Genomic DNA, 27,455 nt, shown 5'->3' on the forward strand with positions numbered 1-27,455 from the left:
CAACATGGAGAAACCCTGTCTCTACTAGAAATACAAAAAAATTAGCCAGGCATGGTGGTGCTTGCCTGTAATCCTAGCTATTCGGGATGCTGAGGCAGGAGAATCGCTTGAACCTGGGAGGCAGAGGTTGCGGTGAGCCGAGATCGTGTCACTGCACTCCAGCATGGGCAACAAGAGCGAAACTCTGTCTCAAAAATATATATATATATATTTTGCCTCACTAATAATGACACACCACCACTTTGGGAAAGATGTTCATGGTTAAAAGATGGCTTCTTTTCCTGTAACTTCAACCTCTTTCTCTCTATTGCCTTCTTCCCTTTAGTCTATGACCATAGACCATATTTAAATTGCTTTAAGTCTTAAAATTATTGCCTCAATTCTATTTTCTTCCCTCCAGCAGCCCATGTCCTTCTTCCCTTAAAAACATAAAAATAATATATTTGCCTCAACCTTGTTTCCCTCCCACCCCATCTCCATCCTCACCCCATTCTTCCTTTTCTTATCTAAGCTTCTCCAAGGAGTGTTCCACACCTGCTCTTCCTGTTCTTCACCTTTTATTTCTTCCTCAGAATACTGCCGTCCATCTTCAGCCCTATCATGCATGCCACTAAAAACGACTCTTTGATAGGTCACAGGTGACGTAATTGCAAGATCCAATAGCAATTTTTCATTTTCTTTCTTGATTGACCTTTGTTCTTTGTCATTACTTCTGTCTGTTTTCAGGTAACTATATGCTCTCTTACCTCTTTGATCATTTTTTTTTCTGTTAATGTGTGTTATAACAAAAATGTGTTATAACACATTTTTCTGCCCTCTATTCCTTAAATGTTCATGTTCTTTTAGGTTCTCTCCTTTAGCCACTGCACTCCAGCATGGGTGACAGAGTGATACGCTGGCTCAAAATAAAAAAATAAAAATAAAATATAAAAACTGATAGTATGAATGTAAACCTAAGCATGAGTTCTGTCAGATTTATAAAAAGCTTAGTTTTAAATCTTAAAGTAAAATTTATTATGGAATAATTTATTGTAAAAATTTACAGTTTTATGAAATTTCAATTTTCTACATGTATTCCCTTCTCTGCAATGAAATTTAAATCAAGGTAGTACCAGGCCACGTACAAGAATCATGTTCAAGTTAAATTTTTGATAGTGCTAAAAATATCTTTCTGATTTTATTAATTAATTATATAAATGGAAGATTAGTGTTTTCATTATGTTCTCAGGAAATATTATGAAATAGATCTTTAAATATAATGTGTGAACTTAACACATTTTGAGTTTTGAGTGATCTAGCATAACCATATGAAAATAAGGTACCAAATAGTTAGGAAATTTTAGAATATTTTGTGTCTATCTGACCGTAAATGTCCAATTCGATGTAAATAAAAATAATAATACAAATACAGTGATTGCTGATGATACTTCAACTTTGATGCTTGAACTGGTTAAATCTTATAGAAACCCTTAAAATCATAGATTCTCAGAGTTGGAAGGGAGCTTAGAGTTCCCCAGATCCAAACTTCTGGCCAGTTTACTTCAAAAGAATCCAAGAGAGATATAGCTTGAGCTACTATTTCTGAATAACTTCTTATTTAGTAAGTGGATATCTATACCTCTCTTTCTAGTTTAAATTCTCTTTCATCTGTTTAATGACTCTAGTGAATATATCTTGCATGGGGAAAATATCATTCTAATCATGTCATGATATATTCTCTACATACACTAGCCATATTTTTTGCATAGATTTTCACCTTAAGTAATGTATAGAAGAGTGGCTTTTTCATAATATATGATTTAGCACAGTTCATAATTATTGCAATAGTGACTCTAAATTGCATGCATTTTATTTTTGTAGTACACATTGTGATCCTAAATAAAAGGCACGTATGGGACTAACAGGCCTTCAACAATTATTATTTATTGTGTTCTTATTTATGGCTACCTAATTTTACAAGAAAGAAACTAAAAGATTGAATAGAACAAATTTACTGATTGTGAAATGTTGATTATCTTTGATACTTGACATACATAATGCTTCATCGTTGTGTCATTCATCAAACCTAGTCTAATCTTTGTTTTAACCATAATGTTAAATAAGGGTATTTAATGTTTAGCTAGGCTTTACTACCCAGCTGAGTGATGTAGGAAACATTATAGGTAGAATGTTACCTTAGAGGAGTAAAGTGTAGATACAGCTGGAAAGTGCTGCAAGAAGCTGCTGCTTTATTAGCCATAAAGAAGTTGAGCTGTGTAATTACACTCAAAGCAAGAGAACTGCTTTGTGATCTGTGAATGCTTATATGGTAAAGTAATATAATTGGAACTGGTGAAGTTTTTATGCCTATGAGACACGATGAGGAAAATACAATTTTTATCTTAAAGAAATTTTGCATTAGTTTTATCTACTACCTTTGGGATCCACCAGTGATTTTCATAGGTAAAAAGTCTATTAAATAATACAATATAATTAGATTTTAGTTGCTATTAACATTAAATTCCAAATGTATCAAAAATATCATGAGCACCAATACCATCATCAGCAAGAATTTACTATTTGTGTCCTCCTGTCTGAGGTTCTGAAACTCTTACATTAAGAGTTTTTATGTGTGAAGAAGAGTTTCTTTGTGTGAAGAAGAGTTTCTTTGTGTGAAGCCTTCTTTGTGTGAAGGGGATCATTAATAGATTTCAAAACCCCAAGAGTAATTAGATGGAAGAATCTAATAGCACTTATTACTCTTTTATATCATAAAGTAAAACTACTTTACATATGAGGAAACTATCTGTTTGATGTACACAATAATTTCTCTAAATTCTTTCAGCTAGTCAGTGGGTTGTTGAGCTAGAACCTGAGGAATCCAGATCCCATCCTTTCATTGATTATGTCACTAAGATAAGTCACAGAATCTTCTTTTTGGGAAGTTTTCAAGAATAGTAATAAGCTGCTATCTTAAAATATTGATGTCAGTAGCCTGAGAATTTTACCACATATGCAAGCATGGGATAATACAACCACAGGTTTCTCTTCTGTACCAGTTAACCTGTTTTATGATTATTTCAAGATGTGAATAAAAGCTTGGAAATTGGCAGGATCTGTTTGAGGATTACTCAAGGATTTTTTTTTTATTAATTTTTTTTGCACACAAAACAATAAACATTTTCTAAAAATACATACAAACAAAAAGATGCGTATCAAACATATTAGGAAGGTTGCACATGGGAAGACGGGGAATAGAAATGGGGAGTGGGAATTAAAGAAAATAAATGAGAGAGGGACTTTGTATGGATCAATGATAATAACTCAATCCTCTATTTGAAAGAAGAAGGAGAAGGAAGGGGAAGAAAAAGAAAGTGGGATAAAGGATCAGAAAGGGAGGAAAATAGAAAAAATTAGAGTATGACTCCAGGGTAGAGCTGTTTTGTTGTTGCTGGGTTGGTTGGTTGGTTTGTCTGTTGTATTTTTCATATGTTTCGCCATGTTGGCCAGGCTGGTCTCGAACTCCTAGCCTGAAGTGATCAACCCGCCTCGGCCTCCCAGAGTGCTGGGACTACAGGCGTGAGCCACCACGTCCAGCCCCCACATTGCTTCTGGCCTCTGTGGTAGACCTCCCAGACGGGGCGGCCGGGCAGAGGCGCTCCCCACATCCCAGATGGGGCGGCCGGGCAGAGGCGCTCCTCACTTCCCAGACGGGGCGGCCGGGCAGAGGTGCTCCTCACTTCCCAGATGATGGGTGGCCGGGCAGAGGCACTCCTCACTTCCCAGACGGGGCGGCCGGGCAGAGGTGCTCAAGGATATTTATTATTTGGTTTCAGGAACAGCATCTGTTGCAGTTGCAGGTCTCCTTGCAGCTCTTCGAATAACCAAGAACAAACTGTCTGATCAAACAATACTATTCCAAGGAGCTGGAGAGGTATTTGCCTTTTGTAATACTTATGTTCTCCTAAACTAACATATAATTAGTGTTAATTGCTCATTAACTCAAGATTTGACGTATTCTTTCAAATTTTTAGTATATTACCACTGTAGGCTTTATGGAAGATTCCCAAATTAAGTACTGAGACATATTAATCATTCATAGGATAATTTAGAAGTAATGAGATATTTTTCACAGTTTTGAATTTGTAATATTATCAAATGTTGCCATAGGTATTTGTTATGCATATCTAAGGTGCCATACAGGAAAACTTTCCAATGTATGTGTATATATGCAAGCCTTTATGTATTTAAGCTGGTTTATCTGATACTGGCTTTTAGTATAGTCCAGTGTTACAAATACAAGTTTTTAAAATTTGACTCACAATTCAGTGTGTACGTATGTAACAACATATGTATTTTTAAGAAAAAATATTTTGAATTAGGGATTCGTAGTATATTATTACTGTTCACATGCAAAAATCCCAAAATATTTTAAATTGTTGGAAAGAGACTGCAGCAAAACCAAATTATGCTTTGTTATTATTTGCCTAATTTAATAATCTGAAAGAAGAAAACTAGACTCCTGTAATAATAATTCATCCCCAAAATAGAAATTAAAATGTTAGTTGAATTTGAGTTTCTTATGGGAAAACTGCCAAAATCTCTTTAGAATTATAGAATGTAAGTAATAGAGAAATATTTTGTGGCTATATCTATATATATATATTTCAAGAAACTTTAAATTTTCAAATTGAATATGATTATGAACAAAACAATATGTTACACTGGTAGATAATTGTTTATGTTGTATTGGTTTTCATTTTGCTTGTTTTTAGATAAAACAAAATATGTGAAGTTAGAATTCAAATGCCACGATACAAATATGTGAAAGTATTCAGAATGTAAATCACAAATTCACTTTCACATTGAAATAAAAATCAAGGCTAAATGACAGCTCATTAACATCTGAGTTCTCTATTTTGCGGATTATTACATGCTGTATTTAACTTTAATAAACCTCTTTGAATTTTCAAAGGGTTTGATGAATGGCACAGGCCAGTTCTTAATACTCAACTAGGCAGAAGAATTCATGGTTGGATGATTCAAAACTAGCACTTGTTTGTCCCTGAAAAGATATTGGAAATTTCATAGATAATTATAAAATTTACCAAATACCAAGGGAGTTGATTCCTTTAATCTTGCAATAAATTTCACAGCACGTTTGGTATCCAAATTAGAAGAGTAAGTAGATGCTTGGAAACACAGATATTTTTTTTTTTCGTCAGTTTCATTCTGTTGCCTAATTGGTCAAGTTCCCATCCAAATGACCAAGCTTCTTTCTTCAAATTCAATTAGAGTAGCTTGAACCTAACAATAAACAATACAGTTCAATGAGCAAGGTTGACCAGTTCATTATTTTGAATTCAGTATTTTTTCTTGGAGCAAATCTTGGTTGTATTAACAGGATTAAATACACTGACAATCAAGGATATCACCAGTTTATCTGTGGCCAAATAGCAAGCCACATAATAGTGGCTCTGTTGTAGTAAAAAGGGTAAATAATAGTTATTTGGCTTAACCTAAATGTAACAAAAATATTTTGTCCCCCCTAACAAAGACAAAATGGGGTGAAATGTAACCCTTAATAAGAAATCATGTAGAACAACTTTAAAATTTTTTCTTTTCATCACTGAGGCTGCCCTAGGGATTGCACACCTGATTGTGATGGCCTTGGAAAAAGAAGGTTTACCAAAAGAGAAAGCCATCAAAAAGATATGGCTGGTTGATTCAAAAGGATTAATAGTTAAGGTAAGAATTTGTCATTTTTAACCAGAATAAAGATAAATATGCCATTCTGGATGACAATCTCAAAGACAGCTCTGTTTCTACCACCTCCCTTTACACTATATTAAAAGAGTAGCCATTAAATACAAATGATCATGTCATACAATAATACTGATACTCTTCTGAATAAAGAAGAAAACTATGACTTAGGAACAGATTCCATCTGCAATGTGAGTCAGCTCCTTACACCCCTTTGAATTGACAGTCCATTTGAATTAGTTTAGTTTTCTTTCTTTCCTTCCTTCCTTTCTTTCCTTTCTCTTTCTCTTCTTTTTCTTTCTTTCTTTCTCTTTCTTTCTTTTCTCTTTCTTTCCTTCCTTCCTTCCTTCTTTCCTTCTTTCCTTCCTTCCTTCCTTCCGTCTGTCCGTCCTTCCTTCCTTCCTTCCTTTCTTTTTCTTTCTTTCTTTCTTTCCTTCTTTCTTTTTTTCTCTCTCTGTCTCTCTCTCTCTCTCTGTCTCTCTGTTTTTGAGATAGGGTCTCACTCTGTCACTCAGGCTGGAGTGCAGTGATGCCACCATGGTCACTGTAGCCTTGATCTCCTGTTTTCAAGTGATCCCTACCCCACCTCAGCTTCCTGAGCAGTTGAGACTACAGGCTGCCATATCCGGCTAATTAAAAAAAAAAAATTGTACAGCTCTCACTATGTTTCCCAAGCTGGTCTCAAACTCCTGAGCTCAAGTGATCCTCCTGCCTCAGCCTCCCAAAGTGCTGGGATTTACAGGCATGAACCACTGCACTTGGCCAGTTTAGTTTCAAATTTAGCAATTTGATATTGATACAGATGAAACACCTAGATATATCACTTTTTATTGAGAGTTGGTGATCAAATTCTACATTAGCTAGAAAGAAATGAGGAAAGAAATGAAATAGCTACCCTTTACCTGCTACTTTCTCTCAACCAAATTCTTAAGGGTTTGAATGGGAATTCCTGAGAGATAACTTTGATAAATAGCTTGTTTGAATGTTATCTTACCTGAGCTTGAGTTTCTCCATCTTTAATAGAAATAATAGTACCTACTTCATAGTATTTTGAGAACTAAATAAAATTAGGTTTGTGGCCATATTGCTATATAGTTATAAGGCATTATTAATACTTGTGCCACCTGTGCATATCAATCATTCTTTAAACTGCTAGAAAAAAGTACATATAAATCCCCTTCTTATGTGAAGATGAATGATTAGGAATAAATAATGGTAAGCAGTGTCTTCTGGAATTTAGTATAGAAGTAAATGTGAATGTGTACATACAGACTTTCTGGAAAGCTGTTTTATGTGTATTCAGAGCCCTTCAAAGTTTATATTTTTGAGCCACTAGTTTCCATTCAAAGAATCTCTCTCATGGAGATAGAGATGTATATAGTATTTTATATATGAGGATGTTATTGCAGCATTATTTACAATAATGATATGGTTTATCACACATTAATTATAATAATGATATGTTACACTTACCTAAATAAAGGATGATTGTCAAATGAATTGTGGAATAGCCACATTAGTATATTGTATAGGCTTAAAATTGTTTTCAAAGAGCAGTAAATGACATGGTAAAGGAATCATAATATAATGTTAGGTGAAAAAAACAAATAACATAGTATATATTATTTTTTATTTAAAATACAGTTGTATATAAAAGTCATAGAAGGAAATATATCAAATGCATATTACCTTAAAACATTATTTCTAATGTCTTTTTTATATATTTTGAATTCTTAGTAATCTGTTCCTTTAAAGCTAGAAAAATATTTGTTTTTAATATCAATATACATAGATATATTTTTCTTTAAATGAAGAAAAAATATATGCATAACTTTTGTAGTAAATAAGTATATATAAAGACAGAGGCTTTCAGTATGGATTTCTTGGCTTAAAAATTGCTATTGCTGGCTGGGCATGGTGGCTCACGCCTGTAATCCCAGCACCTAGAGGGGCCGAGGTGGGTGGATCACGAGGTCAGGAGATCGAGACCATCCTGGCTAACACGGTGAAACCCCATCTCTACTAAAAATACAAAAAAAATTAGCTGGGCGTGGTGGCAGGCACCTGTAGTCCCAGCCACTCAGGAGGCTGAGGCAGGAGAATGGTGTAAACTCGGGAGGCGGAGCTTGCAGTGAGCCGAGATCACGCCACTGCACTCCAGCCTGGGTGACAGAGCGAGACTCCATTTCAAAAAAAAAAAAAAAAATTGCTATTGCTTTGAAGAATCAGCATAAGTATAAAAATTTGTACACTGTCATCATGTGACAAGTTGTGGGCATGAAATAAGAATGTTTATCGAATAAAACCACCTATAGATCGGGTGTTGTTCTAGACTCTGGGGATTCAATAAAGCCCTTGATCTTAGGAAGCTGCTAGCCTAGCGAGAAAAATTCAAGCCACGAGTTACAGAACTGGAACCATATGAAAGTGTTATAAAATATATGTTCATGGTGTCAAAGTGCACAGGAGATGATGCTCCCAACTGCACTAAGGAAAAAGATGGGAGTGCTGAGGAAGATACCAAGACAAGGTGTCTATTAAGCTAAGTTGGAAAGGAAGAGTTAGGAGTTTATCTAGGGTCTCCATAGATATCTTACATTTCCTATATACAAAACTGAAACAAAGGAAATATGATGGCAAGTTCACTGAGAGATCTTGATAGAAGCTAAAGATGATGCCTTTCATCTCTTTAGATCTTCAAAGTTCTATACAATGTATAGCACATGCCTGACAACAAATATTTTGTTAATAAATGAGTGAATAAGTCGCTTTACAGACAGGAGAACCAGCATGTACAAAATAAAATATTTTGGTATAAGGGACATTTACAGATTATATTAGAAAGGAAGCAGATGACAAGAGATGAAGGGCTTTCCGAACCCCGAAGATGAGCAATTAAAGAAACCTATGCAGGGGGGTTTGCCTCTCCTTTACTCTGATGGCATTGTGGAGGATGGATTGCAATGAGGGGAAACTGAGAAAAAGAACTAGTTACGAAGCTGTTGCAATAATCCAGATAGAAATTAATTGGGGCATGACCATGGAGGTGAGTGAAAGAAACTTAATTCAGTAGGCATTTAGGAAATAGAAGTGGCATACTTAGTAACTGATGAAATATGGAAGCAGGAGTAGGGTAGAGTGGAGGAAGGAGTCTAGGTGGACTCCTTGGGGTCTGTCTAGTAAGGAATAAAGAACAGACCAATTTAAGGGAAGTAACAGGATCAGTTTCACACATAGTAAGTTTAAGGTGCTTGTGGAGACCTCAGACAGAGATGTCCCATTGGCAGTTGGAGATACGGGACTGATACAGAGGGTAAATGTCTGGGTTGGAGATAGGGATCTGGGGGTCATCGTCATGTATATAGTAGGAATAGTAGGAGCTGTGGAGAAAGCTATACAAATTGCTGTCCTTAGGGATATAAAATATTCAAAAGTCCAAAAAGTGAAAGTCTATGTGGTTTTATTTGTTGTCTCTGATGACATTTTTACCTAAAATCTGTGTAAAAATATATAGATTTTAGCATCTTGAATAATTTTAACACACATTTACTGAGCTGAGATTCCAGAGTCCATGGATATAATACTTGGAATAACTGTGAAGTAGTTGGCTAGATCTAGTCAGTCTCTCTTACTTCATGTCTTTTACTTGCCAAAATAAAGAAGTTCATATATTCTGCTTGCCAATTTAAAATTACATTTTAAAAGGTTGTTATATATTTAATAGCTTGTACACTGTTTAATATAAAAGATACATATTAAGTTTCACTTTTTCTTTCATGCTTTTAAACAGTCAAAATCCTTATATTGATTTTTGTTGCAGAACTAAGCCTTAGAATAACCAGTAAATTAGTGTAATCCTGTTTTCAAATTTACATAATTCTTTTGTGTTTTTTATCCTTCATTCTTAGTACTTTTATATCTCCTGAGAACCAATAATAATCATTTTATTAATTTTATTAACTTGTAATGTAATTGTTTATAAAATGTAAAAATACCATAAAGTTTTAAATAAAAAATTTTCTTGGTGAAACTCCACTTTTTAAAAACACCATGCCAAAAACTAAAACATGAACTGTGAAGTCAGCTCATCTTTGAAGTTATATCATCATCATGCTAGATAATTATTATTCCAGCATATTTTCTCTTTCAACTTTCAATGTCACAGGCATAGCATTTTCCATCATTTACCCCATATCCATATGTGCAGTGGAAAAAGTTAATGCTATAGAATATCAATACTGTAAATAATTCATCCATATCTCTAAGGTTAATTGAAGTCAATTACTTACTTGGTTATGGATCATATTCAAATATCTTTGTACTTTATAGTAATAAACATAAGATGCCTTAGTTTTTATATTGGAAAATAATTTATATATTAACTTTGTCAACTAATATTAATATATTTTAATGTTAAACTAACACTTAGTTTTAAAAAACCTTCCAAAACAAAAATTAAAGTAAGAATAAAGACAGTGAAAAGAGGATGAAATGGGAATGTTGCCTAGTATTTGCATTTTGCAGTGAAGATTTGGAGCATTTTCAGGGAGGATAAGAAACCACAGAACAAACCAAGTTTAATCTTTGTCTTAAATAAATATATTTTCGCTCTCACTAATAAACCAAATTAATGCTAAGACAGAACATCAAAATAAAAAGTAGAATATTAAGAGACCTTATGAAGGATCGATTTCATCTAACCCAGAATGAAGCCATAGACTGGTTTGAATTTTGTTTTTATTTTTATTTTATTTTGTTTTGTTTTAAATAATTTTGCTGTACTGTATTTTTCTGATTTATAATTAAATGTTTAGCTCCTGTAGAAAGAGATGGTCAATAAAGGTATATTGTATGTTATAAAGGTAGTTTTGACAATACAGTTATTTCATTCCTGAAAGTATAATCTCTAGGCCGAGGGCTTGAAACTACAGACTATATAGTTTATCTGCTATTTTATCAGAATTTTTGACTGGTGCTGCCTTCACCCTGAATGATGGTTAATACATTTCATACACTGTGGTGTAATAAAAAAGTAAAACTCCAAAGAGACTATGTAAGCTGGTAAAAAGTATCTGGCTTGATTATTTTCTCCCTCTTTTTTATTTCATATAGAGTATGATCAATGCATGTAGGTATTAAAAAGAACAGAGGCCAAAGATTATATGCATGAGTCTTAGAAGATTATGAATACTGATTTTTAACATACAAAATTAAATATTGATGGAGTTCACCACCTACTATCTTACATTAAAAACACTCCATGCCCCTTACTATACTTTTGTCACATAATTTATCTTTGTCTAATCTTTCCTGAGATGATGAAACACAGCTCTGGACTCTTTTAGCAAGTGCACATACCTGATTTGCAACAAATGCAGTGAAATGCTACTGACTATGTGCTGAGAAAGCCCTGTCTACAGATCCAAAGAGGGGCCAGGTTCAACTCTGATAAACTAACGACATGACAGCAAAAACAGGCCAGTAAATTGGGGGTAGGTAGTCCAACTGGGGCTTGTGGAAGAGTTTTTCTAGTCCCTGTATGTAGGAAGGAATAAATATTTATCACTGGTAATCTAGAATTAATTTACTTATTCCTATCCTGGGCTGTGGAATAACAGCCCAAAATCTTGGCAACCTTTGCCCCCATTCTCCTCCCTATGCCCACTACAAACATATGTGCTTTTGAAAAGGTAGTAATTAAATCTGGTTATATCTTCCACGACATAGTAAGAATCATCACAATATAAAGGGATAGGGGAGATTAAAGTCATAATATCACAAATAAAGTTTCAGCTATCCATAATATGTTTGAGGTAATTAGAGACTCTTGAAAAAAAGAGAGAGAGAAAAGATGCGTCATAGAATTTGGGATTTCTGAGGTGAGAGGTGCCCACATGCACTTTGCCAAAAGAAGGCAAAAAGATTCCAGCAAGGGATCCTGAAAAGGGAGAATGAAGGGAAAAGACATCTACTCATCTCCATACCAACTGAAGTTATTGGCATAACGAATATGTATTCCAAATCAGATTTTGAAAAATAAAGAAAAATCAGCCATTAGTCTAGAAAATAGAAGTCCAAAGGTACAGGTAGTTGCCTCAGTATTACCGGATTTAGAAAAGGTTGTCACATTCCAGTAGTTTCTTTAAACTAGGTCATCAAGTCAGTTTTGAAAATGGTTAGAGAACATACTTGGGAGACATTTTGTGTGTGTGTCTTTTGCTTCTTCTGTTTTGTCAAGTAAGACCTTCAGTATTGCTAGTATTACCATTTCGTGATTCCTGGACTTTTTTCAGCATTCTTTCAGCATTTGTAAGTCATACCAGGAATCAAGCCTTTGAAGGTGTTGCCGTGGGTAATTTATGCTTCTTACTAGATGGAATGTCTTCTGGCTAAGTTCTGGCTTCAGTGTCTAGGAGCTGCCAGTGGGTATACTATGATTAATAAAGATGTTTACGATTAAGCATATATCTTTTTCTTTTCATACATTATTCATCTGTCTTTTTATTATTTGTTTCCCATTCTAGGCAATTTAAATATTTTTCATTATATCTCAGTTTGTCAGCCAAAAAAGCTGTGACTTCCAATTTATCTTTTTCTATAGCTTTTCTTCTTTAGACTCTTTATTGTATACTTTTTTGAAAACATAGCACATAACCTCTTAAAAATGCATGTGGTAGGGATATGATAGATCATTTAGTGCACTGATTCTCAAAGCTGGCTAATCATTTCTTTTTTTTATTTATTTTTATTTTTTTGAGATGGAGTCTGGCTCTGTCGCCCAGGCTGGAGTGCAGTGGTGTGATCTCGGCTCACTGCAAGCTTCGCCTCCTGGGTTTATGCCATTCTCCTGCCTCAGCCTCCCGAGTAGCTGGGACTACAGGCTCCTTCCTGCCACCATGCCCAGCTAATTTTTTGTATTTTTTTAGTAGAGACGGGGTTTCACCATGTTAGCCAGGATGGTCTCGATCTCCTGACCTCGTGATTCGCCCGCCTCAGCCTCCCAAAGTGCTGGGATTACAGGCATGAGCCACCGTGCGTAGCCTACAGCAGATTATTAATAGGAGAAAATATACCAAAACTTTAAGTGCTGGAATTATGATTTTTTTCTTCTTCATAAAAATTTTAATTGCAACAACTAGCATTGAGCTCTTACTATAAAACAGGTACAGTCCTGAGTGTTTTACATATATTACATTTCATTTACCCCACAAACAACCTGATGAGGTAGAAATTCTTATTATCCTTATTTACAGATGAGGAGACAAGCACAAAGAGGTTCATATGTTTCAAATTTTTTAATAATTCAGTATATTGCTTTTAAAAACAGAGCCTGTCTCTACTAAAAATATAAAATTAGCCGGGCACATACATGCCTGCAATCCCAGCTACTTGGGAGGCTGAGGCAGGAGAATAGCTTGAATCCGGGAGGCGGAGGTTGCGGTGAGCCGAGATCGCACCATTGCACTCCAGCCTGGGCAACATGAGCAAAAACTCTGTCTCAAAAAAAAAAAAAAAAAAAAAAAGACAAAACAAAATAAAAACAACAACAACAACAACAACAAAAAACAGAGCCTGGCATGGTAGCTCACGCCTATAATCGTAGTGACTCAGGAGGCTGAAGCGAAAAGATCACTCCTGAGGCCAGGAGTTCGAGACAACCCTGGGCAATATAGCGAGACCCCCATCTCTAAAAAAAAATGATAAATTAGCCAAGCATGGTGGTGCATGCCTGTAGTTCCAGCTACTAGAGAAGCTTAGGCAGGAGGATCCCTTGACCCCAGGAGTTCAAGGCTGCAGTGACCTCTGATCCACGGCACTCCAACTTGCATGACAAAATGAGACCTCATCTCAAACAAAAACAACAGAAATAAAATGATAATAACCCTTTAAAGCAAGAAAATTGTACCATCTTCATTATTAACAATTTGCAAAGACTATGACATACGATTTGTTAAGTTTTTGCCTGGGGCGATTCTGTGCTATATTGAAAAGGCTTTGAGTTCCAGTACAATCTCTTGCCTTCAGCAAGTCCCTTAAAACCTCTGAACATGTTTCCACATACGTAAAATGACTATACTTGTCCTGCTTCTCAGAATTGTTGAGGGGATCAAATGAAATATGTGAAAACAACTTGTAAGTCATCAAGTACCATATAAAATTAGGCAGTAATCCATTATGTAGTCAAATCTTTAAAATTTGGAGGTAGAATATTATAATTAGATGTTTACTAGATAACACATGGCGCATTCATAATCAGAACATTAAAAACAAAAACATATAAATCTAATACTTACTGAGAAAATCTAACAGTGACATAAATATGACTTCCAATTCTTTTCTTGGTCAGTAGCATAAATCGGTAGTGCTACAGCTGAAGCCAACTCCAGATTCTGAGACCTGCTGTAAAACACAACGTGTGGCAAACAGTATCATTATTTAAATTATATTTTGCATTGCCATTTGTTAATGCTAGTTCTCACATGTCTGTAAAATTAGGATTTTTAATATCAATTAAATGAAGGACTTTGTTTTGTTCACTGTTACATCTCCATTGCCTAGAACATTGACATATAAATATTTGTTGAACGAATGAATGAAACAACATTCTGACAATTGAAGAAGAGACTTTAAGAATAGCTGTAACACATCATACATAAAAATGTTAAGCATAAATATTTGTAATATATATACCAAAATTTATTTGACCCTCACATGTTTAGCAGATTCTTAATTTTTTCTTACTTGCTTTACTTAGGGACGTGCTTCCTTAACACAAGAGAAAGAGAAGTTTGCCCATGAACATGAAGAAATGAAGAACCTAGAAGCCATTGTTCAAGAAATAAAACCAACTGCCCTCATAGGTAAGCATTTTCTCCTCTCCCTTCTCCCATGCCCCTTATTTTGACCTGTTTGGTTTTTTTTTACTACCAATTTTTGAGGTATAATTTAGCCTTTTTGAAATTCTAACCCTTTGAATTCAAAAAACTACACGTTCGCTCAAGCGACAGTACCCTGTAGAGACCTAGATTTTTAACTTTAGTCCTATCGTCTTTCTTACTGATCTGAGCTGAAGTGTATGGCCCCCTCCTCTAACTCTGTCAGCCTGCTAATACCTGGCACATTCAGCACTTTTCTAGGCTTGATTACTCCAGATAGACAGTGGTTCTCAAATAAGAGGGATTTTTGCCCTGCAGGAAACATTTGGCAACGTCTGGAAGCTTTGAGTTGTCTTAACTAGGGTAGCGGGGTTGGAAGGAAGTAAAGGGAGGGGCTACTGACATCTAGCAGATAGAGGCAGCGGAAGGATTCTACTAAATATCCTACAGTGCACTGGACAGCCCCTGTGACAAGGAATCATCCAGCCTAAAACGTCAATAGTGCTGAGGTTGAGAAACCCTGCAGTAGATAAGACCCTCCTGGAAGACAGGGATCACATCTCACATATCTTTATATTCCTTATAGCACTTAATGCAGTACTTACACAATGCATGTGCACTGCAAGACTTTAAAGTGGTTTTAGAAAACTCAAAGGAATTTATGAAACTTTATTCTTTATTTTGTGCATATATAATTTTGATTTTTACCTTGTATTATACTCCATTCCTACAAGCTTTTGTGAAACAGATGACAATGTTGAAAATAATGATGATAACTACAATAAAACAAGTACTTACCCCATGACAAGAACTTTACTAAGTGTTTAATATTGTTTTTACGAAATATATTCTGCCAATAATCTTATTGTTTTTCATTTCCATTATGCTAATTGCTTTATTCTTCTGTTAAAGTTACTTCAGTGGGTGGTACTTTACTTTTACAATTGAATCAGATGGTTGTCTTAAGTGATAGCGTTGGTTTATAAAACTTAATTGCTTTATAGCCTGACAGACTGAAATATACTCATAGAATTGCTTATAAAGAAAGTTTACATATTAGATACAAATTTCCAAGTGATTGGTGACTAACTCAATGTACTATAGGAGCCAAATATTATCTTTAATTTTTAATAGATATTTGTAGATTTGTGACCCTAAGGATTGTAAGGATTGTTGGCATTAACAAACTTGCCTCTTTTTGTCACTATACTTTAATACAAATAGTCTATATAGCATTTTGTTTAGGGTCTATTAGAAAATGACCTGACAGATATCATTGATTTGAGGCATGGTCTTCTTGTCTGAATTAAGCAATGATAGTGTTAATTACCAGCTTCATATTTCTTCATTAGGAGTTGCTGCAATTGGTGGTGCATTCTCAGAACAAATTCTCAAAGATATGGCTGCCTTCAATGAACGGCCTATTATTTTTGCTTTGAGTAATCCAACTAGCAAAGCAGAATGTTCTGCAGAGCAGTGCTACAAAATAACCAAGGTAAAGTAAAACTATAACAGGTATTTTAATAATCAAATTTTTATTCATTATAGGGAGGCCTAGGACATCTAAGGTGCTTACTGTTTAAGTTTAAAAATTATACAACCAAAATGGAAAGAAAAGCACACAGATCAGAGGGATAAGAACTATTTCCTTTTCTAGAATGTTGTATAAATCCTCTTCTTCAACAAAATAAAATACATATTTTAATGTTTTACTGATAATTTTCTACAAGTGATTTGGAAATATCTAAGATTTAAACATAAAAGTTAAATAGAAAGGAAGAAGCTTGGTTCTAGAGGCTTATTAAAATAGCTTTTAACTAGCTATTCCCAAACACTGAAGCATACAATGTAAAACCACAACCTTATTTTTGCTTTGCTAAATCCTGGGTTTGGGTTTTGGTACTATGGGTGGAACATTTGGGCAACTATCTTGACATCCAGCCAGATTGGGGTAGGAGTCCTCAATGCTTCAATATTTTACTATGATTTATTTATACCATGGTTGTACTAATATATATTTGGCTGATATGCTGAAAGGAGCCTTTTTTCCCTTCAAAGACTTTAAAATATCATTACAACAAAATAGAGGTTGAGTCATATCTATCTAAAACGTTTATTTTGGAAAGAAATCCAAAATGAACTAGAGAGGTAAACATGAAAGCTATGTCACTCTGCACTAACTGGAACTTAATGGCTCTATTTTAATCATATATCCTTAAATGCTCAATACTAGAATTAATGATTTTTTTTTTTGGCAAGGAGCCACTCCATTGTTTATCTCTCTTATTTGGGATGGCATCAGTGTTCTCACTGATTTTAATTTTTATCTCATCTCTAGATTGGGGAATTTGCCTCACATTATTCAGTAGTCCTTAAATCCTTAAAGGAGAAAAAAAGTCCTTTGAGCAACAACAAAATTTTAGCATCATGCCTTGCACATACTAGGCATATAATAAAGTGTTTAATTAATTATTTTGTCTTAATATATCTCAACAGGCCTCAAGGGTTAAGAGACTTATCTATAACACACATAAACAAAATTAGCCAAATTCATGTAGTTGTGTTTTAAACTTTGAATGTGTCTGATGTAAATGCATGCCTCAACTCTTTCTTATCATCTTGCCTAATGTTCAATGTTTTCACATAAAACATTGAAAGTTATTTTGAGGATGAAAATTTAGACACTGGTTTGGCTAAAGGATTGGAGAAAAAGGAAAGGTCTGCCTGTTGCTGGATGTGAGTTTCTGCTATCGTAGGCACAGGTGAAGATAGGAAAGGTTAAGTTACAATATACAAAAAGACTATTGAACCATAAAAATATAATCCAAAAATGGTATGGGAAGGTTTCCTTCACCATGTTAATAACATATATATATGAGAATATTTAGCTAGTTACAGTACTATCATTTATTTAATGACATTTCTCCTTAAAAATATGGTGATTATAGAAAGATAGGCAGGAAGATTGGGAGTGCAGGATGGGGGGAGATATATATATATATATGTATATATAGTGTTACAGGCCTCTTTCTCAAATATAATTTTCTGAAACCTTTATATATGAAGTAATAATTTAGTTACATTAGAAAGTTGTTTATAACAAAATGTTTTATCTGCTAAAGAGCTTAAGGTATCAGACTTGTCTGAAAACAAAACTGAATTCTGTGCAAAACATAACAGTGTCTTATAAACAGCTGGATGAGAATTTGTTTTTCTGCCTCATCTATTTTCATCTTTTTATCTCTCAAAGAAGGTTGAATTTCTGTTATACAGCTTTAAGAACAACTAAAAGGTATATTATGACATTTGCTAAAAATAGGTTAATATTAATATCATTATTTAGACTCTATATCCAAGAGATATGAAAGTTAAAACCCATTCTGTCATCATTTAAACTATGCTTTGAGGATTTGATGCTTTAGACTTTTCAAATAGATTTCTTAGACTGTGATGCTTTATTTGTTGAGGGTTTCCGATTCCTACTTTGAAGCCTAAATACTCTCAACTAGATGTCCTCTCTCACCATCACAGACAAATGTTCTTTTGATTAGCAATATGAAATGCAGCACCTAACAGGCCCTAGTTAATGCCTTTTTTTTTTTTTTTTTTTGAGATGGAGTCTCGCTGTGTCACCCAGGCTGGAGTGCAATGGCACGATCTCGGCTCACTGCAACCTCCGCCTTCCAGGTTCAAGCAGTTCTCCTGCCTCAGCTTCCTGAGTAGCTGGGATTACAGGTGCCCACCACCACACCCAGCTATTTTTTGTATTTTTAGTAGAGATGGGCTTTCACCATGTTGGCCAGGCTGGTCTCCAACTCCTGACCTCAAGTGATCTACCCTCCTCGACCTCCCAAAGTGCTGGGATTACAGGTGTGAGCCACCACGCCCAGCCAAGTTCATGCCTTTTTAAAGCAAGCAGTACATGAGATTCCTCGAAACAATTATGACAAAATATTAATACTAGGCAAAATGAAGACAATCGTTGAAAAATATTGATAACTTAACCTTCTTCTTCCTTACCAATTCTACTCCTGCCAATGAGTTTGTTTCCTATGTGATTCTCCACATAACTCTTTATTTTATTTTATTTTATTTTATTTTATTTTATTTTATTTTATTTTTCTTGCTTTGTTGCCCGGGCTAGAGTGCAGTGGTGTGATCTAGGCTCACTGCAACCTCTGCCTCCTGAGTTCAAGTGATTCTCCTGCCTCAGCCTCTCGAGTAGCTGGGCTTACAGGCACCCGCCACCACTCCCCAGCCACTTTTTATATTTTCAGTAGAAATGGGGTTTCACCATGTTGGCCAGGCTGGTCTCAAACTCCTGACTTCAAGTGATCTGCCCCCTCAGCCTCCCAAAGTGCTGGGATTACAGGCATGGGCCACTGTGCCCAGCCCACATAACTCTTTACAATATAGAAATATATATGATTTTCCTAGTTTTTATTTTGGAAATGTGTTGATTCCTAAACCTCAACCTAAAATATCATTATTTTCAATACTTAAATATTAGCCCATCATTTTTTATCTTCAGATGTCTATAATTGGAAGCCTATATAGAAATGGTTGATGAGCCTATGGGTTGAACCACTGTAGAGAATAGAGTGCTGGTCTTAGGGCATCCTGTACTTTGCATGCTCCTCCTGGAAGTAAAGAGTAAGACAGAGAACAGTAATAATCACCCATTCCAGAACTGGTTGCACAACATCACAAAAGCTTGTCCAGACTTATTAGCAAGTTAATAAAAAACTGGACTTCTTTCTAAGTACTTATAATTTAGGCTGTGGGGTAGTTCTATTATGATACATTTGTTTTAAAATATTCTGCTTCTTTTTAAAGTGAGTTGTATGTGTCTTTGTTGTAGGGACGTGCAATTTTTGCCAGTGGCAGTCCTTTTGATCCAGTCACTCTTCCAAGTGGACAGACCCTATATCCTGGCCAAGGCAACAATTCCTATGTGTTCCCTGGAGTTGCTCTTGGTGTTGTGGCGTGTGGATTGAGGCACATCACAGATAAGATTTTCCTCACTACTGCTGAGGTATTGTCAAATCCTCTAAGTTTACCGAGGGTTTAAAATACCAAGTGTGCTCAGCCTAGGTTGTCTAATGTTTTATTTATCTAGCATCTCAGCTTACTCTCTGAAAGAAGTAAAGTCTGAAGAAGAGAAAATATTTCCCAGTGGAGTATAAGGGGTGGGTAGCTTGTTCATACTGACTCACAAACAAAAGGTTCTTCTTCAGTAGTCATTAGGAAAATTGTGTTTTTGATTTCTTAAGAGGAACATTTTTGTGTCTTCACACATCAGATCGAGTTCTGTGACAGTGATGAGACAATTAAAAATATTGTTTCCAGGGCTGGATGTGGTGGCTCATGCCCCTAAGCCCAGCACTTTGGGAGGCTGAGGCAGGCGGATCACTTGAGCCCAGGAGTTCGAGGCCAGCTTGGCCAACATGGTGAAACTTCATCTCTACTAAAAATGCAAACATTAGCCGGGCATGGTGGTGCGTGCCTGTGATCCCCCCCGACTCAAGAGGCTGAGGCAGGAGAATTGCTTGAACCCAGGAGGCAGAGGTTGCAGTGAGCTGAGATTGCGCTACTGCACTGCATCCTGGGCTACAGAGCTAGACTGTTACCTAAATAAAAGCAAAAACAGAATTGTTTCCAAATGATGATTAAGTGGTAAATATTTCCCTGTTGAGAACAGTGCTTAATAATGAATGGCATTTTGAAGGTTTAAAGTGAAAGTCTGATATGGTATAGTGGACATGTTTATTATTCAGGATTCAGTACAGAAAACAGAAACAACCCTAGTATTTAAGCAGAAGTTAAATCAAAACAGGAAATTAGTTGTTTATAAAATCATTAAAAGAATAGGAGAAGTGAGCTCTGTCTGGGCCTTGAGGAAAGATTCTCAGAACATTACAAAGCAGGCCCACTGGGGAATCTTGTACTGTCATGAACTGTGAAAGATCTGAGATTTTACTCTACTTGCAAGCTAACAAGTTAGCCACAATTTCATAGATATTGACAAAAGACATGAAACTCTTAGGTCAGAGACAAAGGACTTTGATAATTCCTGGCACAAGAGATATCACGAGCTGCATGTTCCTATCAGTTTCCCTCCCCCTTCCAAGCCTCAGCAGGATGATACGGTGATTGGGCATATATTTGTAAAATCATGAGCTTTTGATAATCATCAGGTTGATGTTCATCAGGTTGATATGTTTTGGATTTGAACAGGTTACCATTTGTGGATGAGAAGCTTGAGTGAATTTCCTCTCTTACGATTAAACCTTTGCAGCTGAACTGATCCAAAGAACTTGATTGATATTCAAATATTTTTATCCTGCAAATATTTTTTCCATTGTGAAGAGGAACCCCAAGAATGTAGACAAAGATTCTTATGTTACTGATGTGATCTAAAGGAGCATAATCTTGGTGGCTAGCACCGGGCGTCATTCTCTGAGAACAGATGCTTGGAAGCAACCATGTTCTCCTGTCGTTTTCCTCACTGCATTAAAAAGCATGCCAGCTGATGTCTCAGGTTTTCTTTAACTCCGAAAATCTTGTTAAACATAAATGGATGTCTGATCACTAAGAGAGCATGTAAAAGTTGCTTTCGCATTAAGGAAAGTGTAATCACTGTCTTCTAGAATAGGCACATCAGAGTTTTGGTTACCTGCAGTAGTCAGTGTTTTCTTTCTTAAATAACTCTAGCACCCTCTAGTGACAAATTCCATGAAAAATATTTTCAGTTTACTCTCCAAGAAAAGTAATAATCACTACCGAAAAACACTTTGAAGGAAAAAAAAAATGTGGTGTTGTCAACATACCACATCACTAATTCTTATCCTAGCTAGTGATCTCTCTGGCTGCATCTCTTGGCCTTTCCACTGGTTTTCTCTTAGGCTTCAACACAATATTCCTGTTTTTTATATGATCTCAGTTATGTCCCCACTCATTATTTTCCTTGTCTCCTTTTCATCTCCCTTTTAAGTAAGAGTTTTTTTTTCTAGCATTCATTTTTCGTTACCAATTTTTTCTTCTCTTTTTTCTTATGCTTTCAAAGATCTCATTCATTCATTCATTTCTATTATCTTCATTCTAGTAGTGGCCAAATCTGCGTATCTCTATTCTCATCTTTTTCCGTATCTCCAGTTGCCTGTTGGGTAATTCCACAGACATGCCCTACTGTGTCCTTAAACACAGCATTATGAAAGCCTTACTTATCTTTCCTCACTCTCAGCATTCACATTTTTATTAGTGATACCCCCTTTCCAAGCAGGCAGCAAAGCTTAGAAGCTTGGCATTCTTTTCATTCTCCCTCATCCCATAGCCTTCAAATACACCATGCATATGTATGCCTGTGTAACTGCTTTATCTCTTATCCTGTCTGAAAAGACCTGAGAATTATTCTCCAATGATCTAAGCTTCTCCTTTAGGGTACTGCTTAAATCCCACCACATCCTGGAATCTTTTTGTGACAAGTCTAGCTCATCTTGATCTTTCTACGTAGCCATGGCTGTCTTTATTACACACTTTGACATTTAATTTTATTTCTGGTTATGATACACTCCTGAGAGCTTCTTATTGTAAAAGATTAGGTGTTGCCTTTATAACTAAATTGTAGATTATCTTTTTTTTTTTTTTGAGACGGAGTCTCGCTCTGTTGCCAATCTGGAGTGCAGTGGTGTGATCTTGGCCCACTGCAACCTCCAACTCCCTGGTTCAAGCAATACTCCTGCCTCAGCCTCCCAGGTATCTGGGATTACAGGCACATGCCAACACGCCCAGCTAATTTTTGCATTTATAGTAGAGACAGGGTTTCACCATGTTGGCCAGACTGGTCTCCATCTCTTGACCTTGTGATCAGCCTGACTCGGCCTCCCAAAGTGCTGGGATTACAGGCATGAGCCACCGTGCCTGGCCTGTAGATTATCTTTTTTAAAGACAGAGAGCCTTCCACATACTTCTTTTAAAACTTCAGTAGTATCTAGCACCATGCTAGGCACAAAGCAGAAAATTAGTAAATACTTTTTGAACAGGATTAAATAGAATGAGTCATGTATCTTAGCAGGAGGAATAAATACAATACCACAGACATTCACTACCAGACGGCCCCAAAAAGAGGAAAAGTACTTCTTGTCTAGATTATATTTTGTAGTTAACAAAAGTAACATATAGGAGATATTTCTGAATATTTTGTTTTGCAACCACAAATTTAATAACTGTTAGGATTATTGTCAAAATACTAGTTGAATCTCTTATGGAACTAGAAATGTCATGGGTTAGCACCAATCTCAAAGAATATTTCTGGACATTTTTATATCATGAAGAGATTTTTGGCTTTCCTGGCACCGTAGACAGTCTTCTGGACCTCTGGCGATCAGCCCTCCTGGCCCTGTGTGGTCTGTTGTGTATCCTGGGAATAGACTCCTCGCATCCTGTTCACACCTGGAAGACAAATCTCAGCCTCCTGTCTTCACACCACTTCTCCTGAATCACAGGCTGGTGTCTTCTCATCTGCCTTGCTCCACTCCTTTCCCATATCTGCTCAGAGGACCCTTTAGGTAATCATCATGGACAGTCACACATGGAGAGTAAGGATTCAGAATAATTCTTCTTTACTCAGCTATCCTGTGACTGGCTCCAATCTCCTGAAAATGACATTTGTGTGGCATCCTAGAGAAGAAACAATGAAATTGAATGCCGGCAGTGTCCTGGTGTTTATAGGTGGAATACACATATTATGTCGTATAAATATTTGAAAAAACTTGAAGTTGATTCGTTATAGAACTTGCCCCCAAATCAAATAGCTAACGATCTATACACTGTAGAGCCAGATCTGACACCAAAAGCTATTTTGCTTCCATTTGGCCATGTGGGCTGCCTATTGGTTCTTTTTAAAAACAAAATAGCTGGCCAGGTGCAGTGGCTCACTTCTGTAATCCCAACACTTTGGAAAGCTGAGGTAGGTGGATCGCTTGAGCTCGGGAGTTTGAGACCAGCCTGGCCAACATGGCGAAACCCTCTCTCTGCTAAAAATACAAAAAAAAAAAAAAATTAGTTGGGCATGATGGCACACACCTGTAGTCTCAGCTACTCAGGAGTCTGAGGCGGCAGAATCACCCAAGCCCAGGGAGACAGAGGGTTGCAGTGAGCCAAAACCGTGCCACTGCACTCCAGGGTAGGCAATCTGAGTGAGACCCTGTTTCACATACATACATACATACATACATACATACATACATACATAAAACAAAATAGCTAATTGAATACTTTTCTGACAGACCGTGGTAAATTGTTTGCTGGCATTTATTTCATTTAATCCTTATGAATTAGGAACTATTATTAGTCCTATATTACTGATGAGAAAACTGAGGGCTAAAAAGGTTAATTAATTTGCCCAAATACAAAACAGATAGTAATTGATGGAATTAGAATTCAAACATAGGTCTACCTCACACCGGAGCCTGAGCCTTCAACCACCATGCTCTGATATCTTTTTAACATTGTGCTATTCATTTTGTTCTATCCAATTAAATAACAATACCTGACACCCAGAAAAGTTTTTGCTTTAACATCTAAGAAATTATTATTTAAATCTGCCACATCTCCTTTGCAGAACAACAAGAATTAACAAAGTTTTTAAAAAGTTTCAATTCAGTGGAGCAATTAACATAAAATGGTTTTATTTTGCCCCAGGCATTGTTTTAAATCATTCTCCACCAGCTCTCCCTCTTGTTTCTCTTAGTGACATTTCGGTAAGAGCCCATAACTTTCAGTTCATTCATTCTTTTAATATTCTTTTAATTAAATACCTAACATATGCTAGGCATCATTCTAAGTGCTGAGAATACATCAGTGAACAATAATTAAGCATCTGTGCAGTTCAAAATCTTATATCCAATTCAAATGTCATGTCCTCTCCCTGCAGTAGGAGAGGCCTGCAGTAGCAGGTAGAGAAAACCCATCTGTTCTTTTACTCTTTCTCTGACGCTGGCACTTTGAGGAATTTGGGGGGAAATGTTTGGCTCGACTCTGAGAAACCTCCTCCCTCTTTTTGTTAAGGCCTACTTCTTCAAATATGTTGGAGAAAAGAAGGAAGGGCATGGAAAAGGGCAAACATCTCTTTTATTAACTCGATTATTAACTCCACTAATCCTCTCTGGCAGGGTCCAAATCTGGCCCTCTGATGTAGGATGTCTGGCTTCAGCTTAGCTTCCTTACACTTCTTCAGGTCCCCAGGGATGCAGGGGCCTCCTCTGCTGTGGCCAGTTGACCCTGGAAACTCGTGTACCCATACCAGATCCACTGATGGGAATGCATACAGCTTACAGCCACCCCGTCTGTCTGGCTCTCCCTTTCCCATTCTCTTCTCTGCTTAAGTACACATATCTGTGACTGCTCACGCTGAGTAGGGGAAAAGAATGCCCCCCAGTCTTTCCTTGAGGACACCACAAGCCTTTAAGAAGGAGTAGCATGCACCAAGAAGAGGGGAGGAAAAAGCCACTACATTACCCAGTAGGCCAAACCATGGTTCCAGCAAATGTCCCTGCCTCTCACTAGCTCAGCCTTCTGGAAGGGGGTGGCTGTGGTTTGTGGAGTTGGCAGGGCTGATTCTACTGCTGAGGTAGATGGCAAGCCCCACTTGTTTGGTGACTTCCTGATAGTGTGGAATAGTTAATGTCTCTTTGTCCTAAAGTTTGGGACCCTGATGACCAATTCTAGGGCAAACATCCTGTTACAAAGGCAAGAGATTAATGAGTTAAATGATGAGTTTATTATAAAATTATGGTCAACACCCTACAATTATGTGTTATAATATTTTGTATAATATGTAGAGCAATACTAATCAAACAAATAGTTATACTAGTAACTTTACCTCCTTCTCCCTTCCCCCATCTTACCTCTGCCTAAATGTCCCTGGTCAGAAGTCCTTAGTCACCGACAGGATTTAACTCCAAACTCCTTTTTTGACTTTGATAATGCTCCAGTCCTTATTTCTGTACCCAGACCCTCTGCTCCACCAGGTCAGGACACTTGGGCGTGCTGAGTCCAGCTCACACACAGCTCTGCCTTTGGTCTGACTCTGTTTTTTTGTCTGGAATGCCTACCTACTTTCTGTTTGTCTAACTCCAGGCTTTCCTGTAGGTTTGCCTTTCAAGCCACTGTGCACTATAAGGCCTTCCAGAACTGCTCTTCCTCTGGATTTCTTAGCACCCATATTTCACCATTAGCCTAAGCCGTCTTCTCTTTCAGCGTTCTCTTTTTCTTCCCATACTCTGTTACCTCACTAAATTATACATCTCTCAAGGACAATAACACTGTTTTTTAGCTTCTCTGTAGTGTTATGCTTGTTCAGTGCCATATATATTTGCTGATGGCAAAAAGTAATATTTTGGAAATAATTTCATGATTTAAAAATCTAAAAGATATTAAGATATACTGAAAAATAAGTATTTGATTATTTAAAGTGTTACAAAAGAGGAAAGTTTCCTACTCCCTCTCTGCATCCACATTTTCATGGAACAAAGGCCTAGGTATAAGCTGATTTAGATTTGCCCCCATCTAGAAATTTAATCAAAGTCTTAGAGCTGGAGAGAACATCAGGGTTACTAAGTCTCCCTCTCTGCCTTAGGGTTCAATACAAAATTTAACACTGTTTGATTTGGAACTAGGGAATGGTTTGGGGACAGCAAATGTTGAGGCTAATTAGGTGATTTAGATAATCCAGAGTCTGTGTAAAATTAAAATTCTACTTGTAGTGAGACTCTGAACTAGCTTTCTCAGCCTTTTGCTGTACCTCCTGCACAAGAATATGACTCAGAGCTGGGAGTAATGGCATGCTTAGCCTTGGATAGCTGTCCTCCTCTGCTTTCGGGATCCGTTTTCATTACTCTATCATCTTCCTCTTTCTTTCTTTTCTTTTCCCTTGTTCCCCTAATGTATCAATTGGAAAGTATCTAGCATTTCATGGTACAATAGAAAAGGAAGTGGACTAACAGGAAACCTAGATTCTATTCCCATCTTTTTCACCAATTGTGTGATCTCAACCACCACCACACCGCTCTGGGCTTAGTTTCTTTGTTGATAGAAGTGGGGATAAAATTAGGTAATCATATTAATGTCACTGGTTTTTGTGTAGACCATTATATGTAACCGTTCACTTAGTTATTTGCATACCCACCACATTGTATCGTGTGAAGTGTAAACACTTTTTTTCTTTCTTTTTTTCATAAGGTTATAGCTCAGCAAGTATCAGATAAACACTTGGAAGAGGGTCGGCTTTATCCTCCTTTGAATACCATTAGAGATGTTTCTCTGAAAATTGCAGAAAAGGTAAAACCACTCTTGTTTAAGCTTCATTATTTTTCCTTCCTTTTCTTGCTAAATATGCATTTTTAAATATTAAAAATCTGCTTCCTTGAAATGTATATCTGTATCAACTTACTATGTCAGAAGTCAGAGAAATGAGGCACACTGACACTGTAGAGCTTAGGAGCTACATTTGCTTCTCAGAGAAGAATGGAAGTATTGGGCCGAATAATTAATTTCCCTCTCTATCATTCTTTTTTCTCCTAAAATTTAAATAATTCATTAGGGCTTTCTGTCAGCCAGATTTCTCCCATTTCACCTTTTTAAAGTAATTCTTTTCTATATCACATTAGTGATAATTACCAAAATATTACAGATATGTTAGAGTAACATTTAGACCTTGAACCACCTTCCATATCCATGTTACTATGATGTATGGCATCACAAATGACAGATCACAACTGATAATACTGGGCGGAAGGCAAAATAAAGAGGACAAAGAACTTGAAAGCTGTTGGGGTG

General features: G+C 36.4%; 1 protein-coding gene across 1 annotated transcript in view; it reads left to right on the plus strand.

Annotated features, from left to right (window-relative positions):
• ME1 (malic enzyme 1) overlaps positions 1–27,455 on the plus strand; it is a 231,401-nt gene that overhangs the window by 196,331 nt on the left and 7,615 nt on the right. Inside the window, exons 8-13 of the mRNA XM_032152323.2 lie at positions 3,816–3,913; positions 5,614–5,727; positions 14,498–14,603; positions 15,971–16,113; positions 19,480–19,653; positions 26,859–26,957. Of these exons, the coding sequence (XP_032008214.1) occupies positions 3,816–3,913; positions 5,614–5,727; positions 14,498–14,603; positions 15,971–16,113; positions 19,480–19,653; positions 26,859–26,957 (734 nt within the window). The remainder of the gene's footprint in view (positions 1–3,815; positions 3,914–5,613; positions 5,728–14,497; positions 14,604–15,970; positions 16,114–19,479; positions 19,654–26,858; positions 26,958–27,455) is intronic.

This window comes from Hylobates moloch, unplaced genomic scaffold, assembly GCF_009828535.3.
Source record: "Hylobates moloch isolate HMO894 unplaced genomic scaffold, HMol_V3 SCAFFOLD_2, whole genome shotgun sequence".
Lineage (NCBI taxonomy): Eukaryota > Metazoa > Chordata > Mammalia > Primates > Hylobatidae > Hylobates > Hylobates moloch.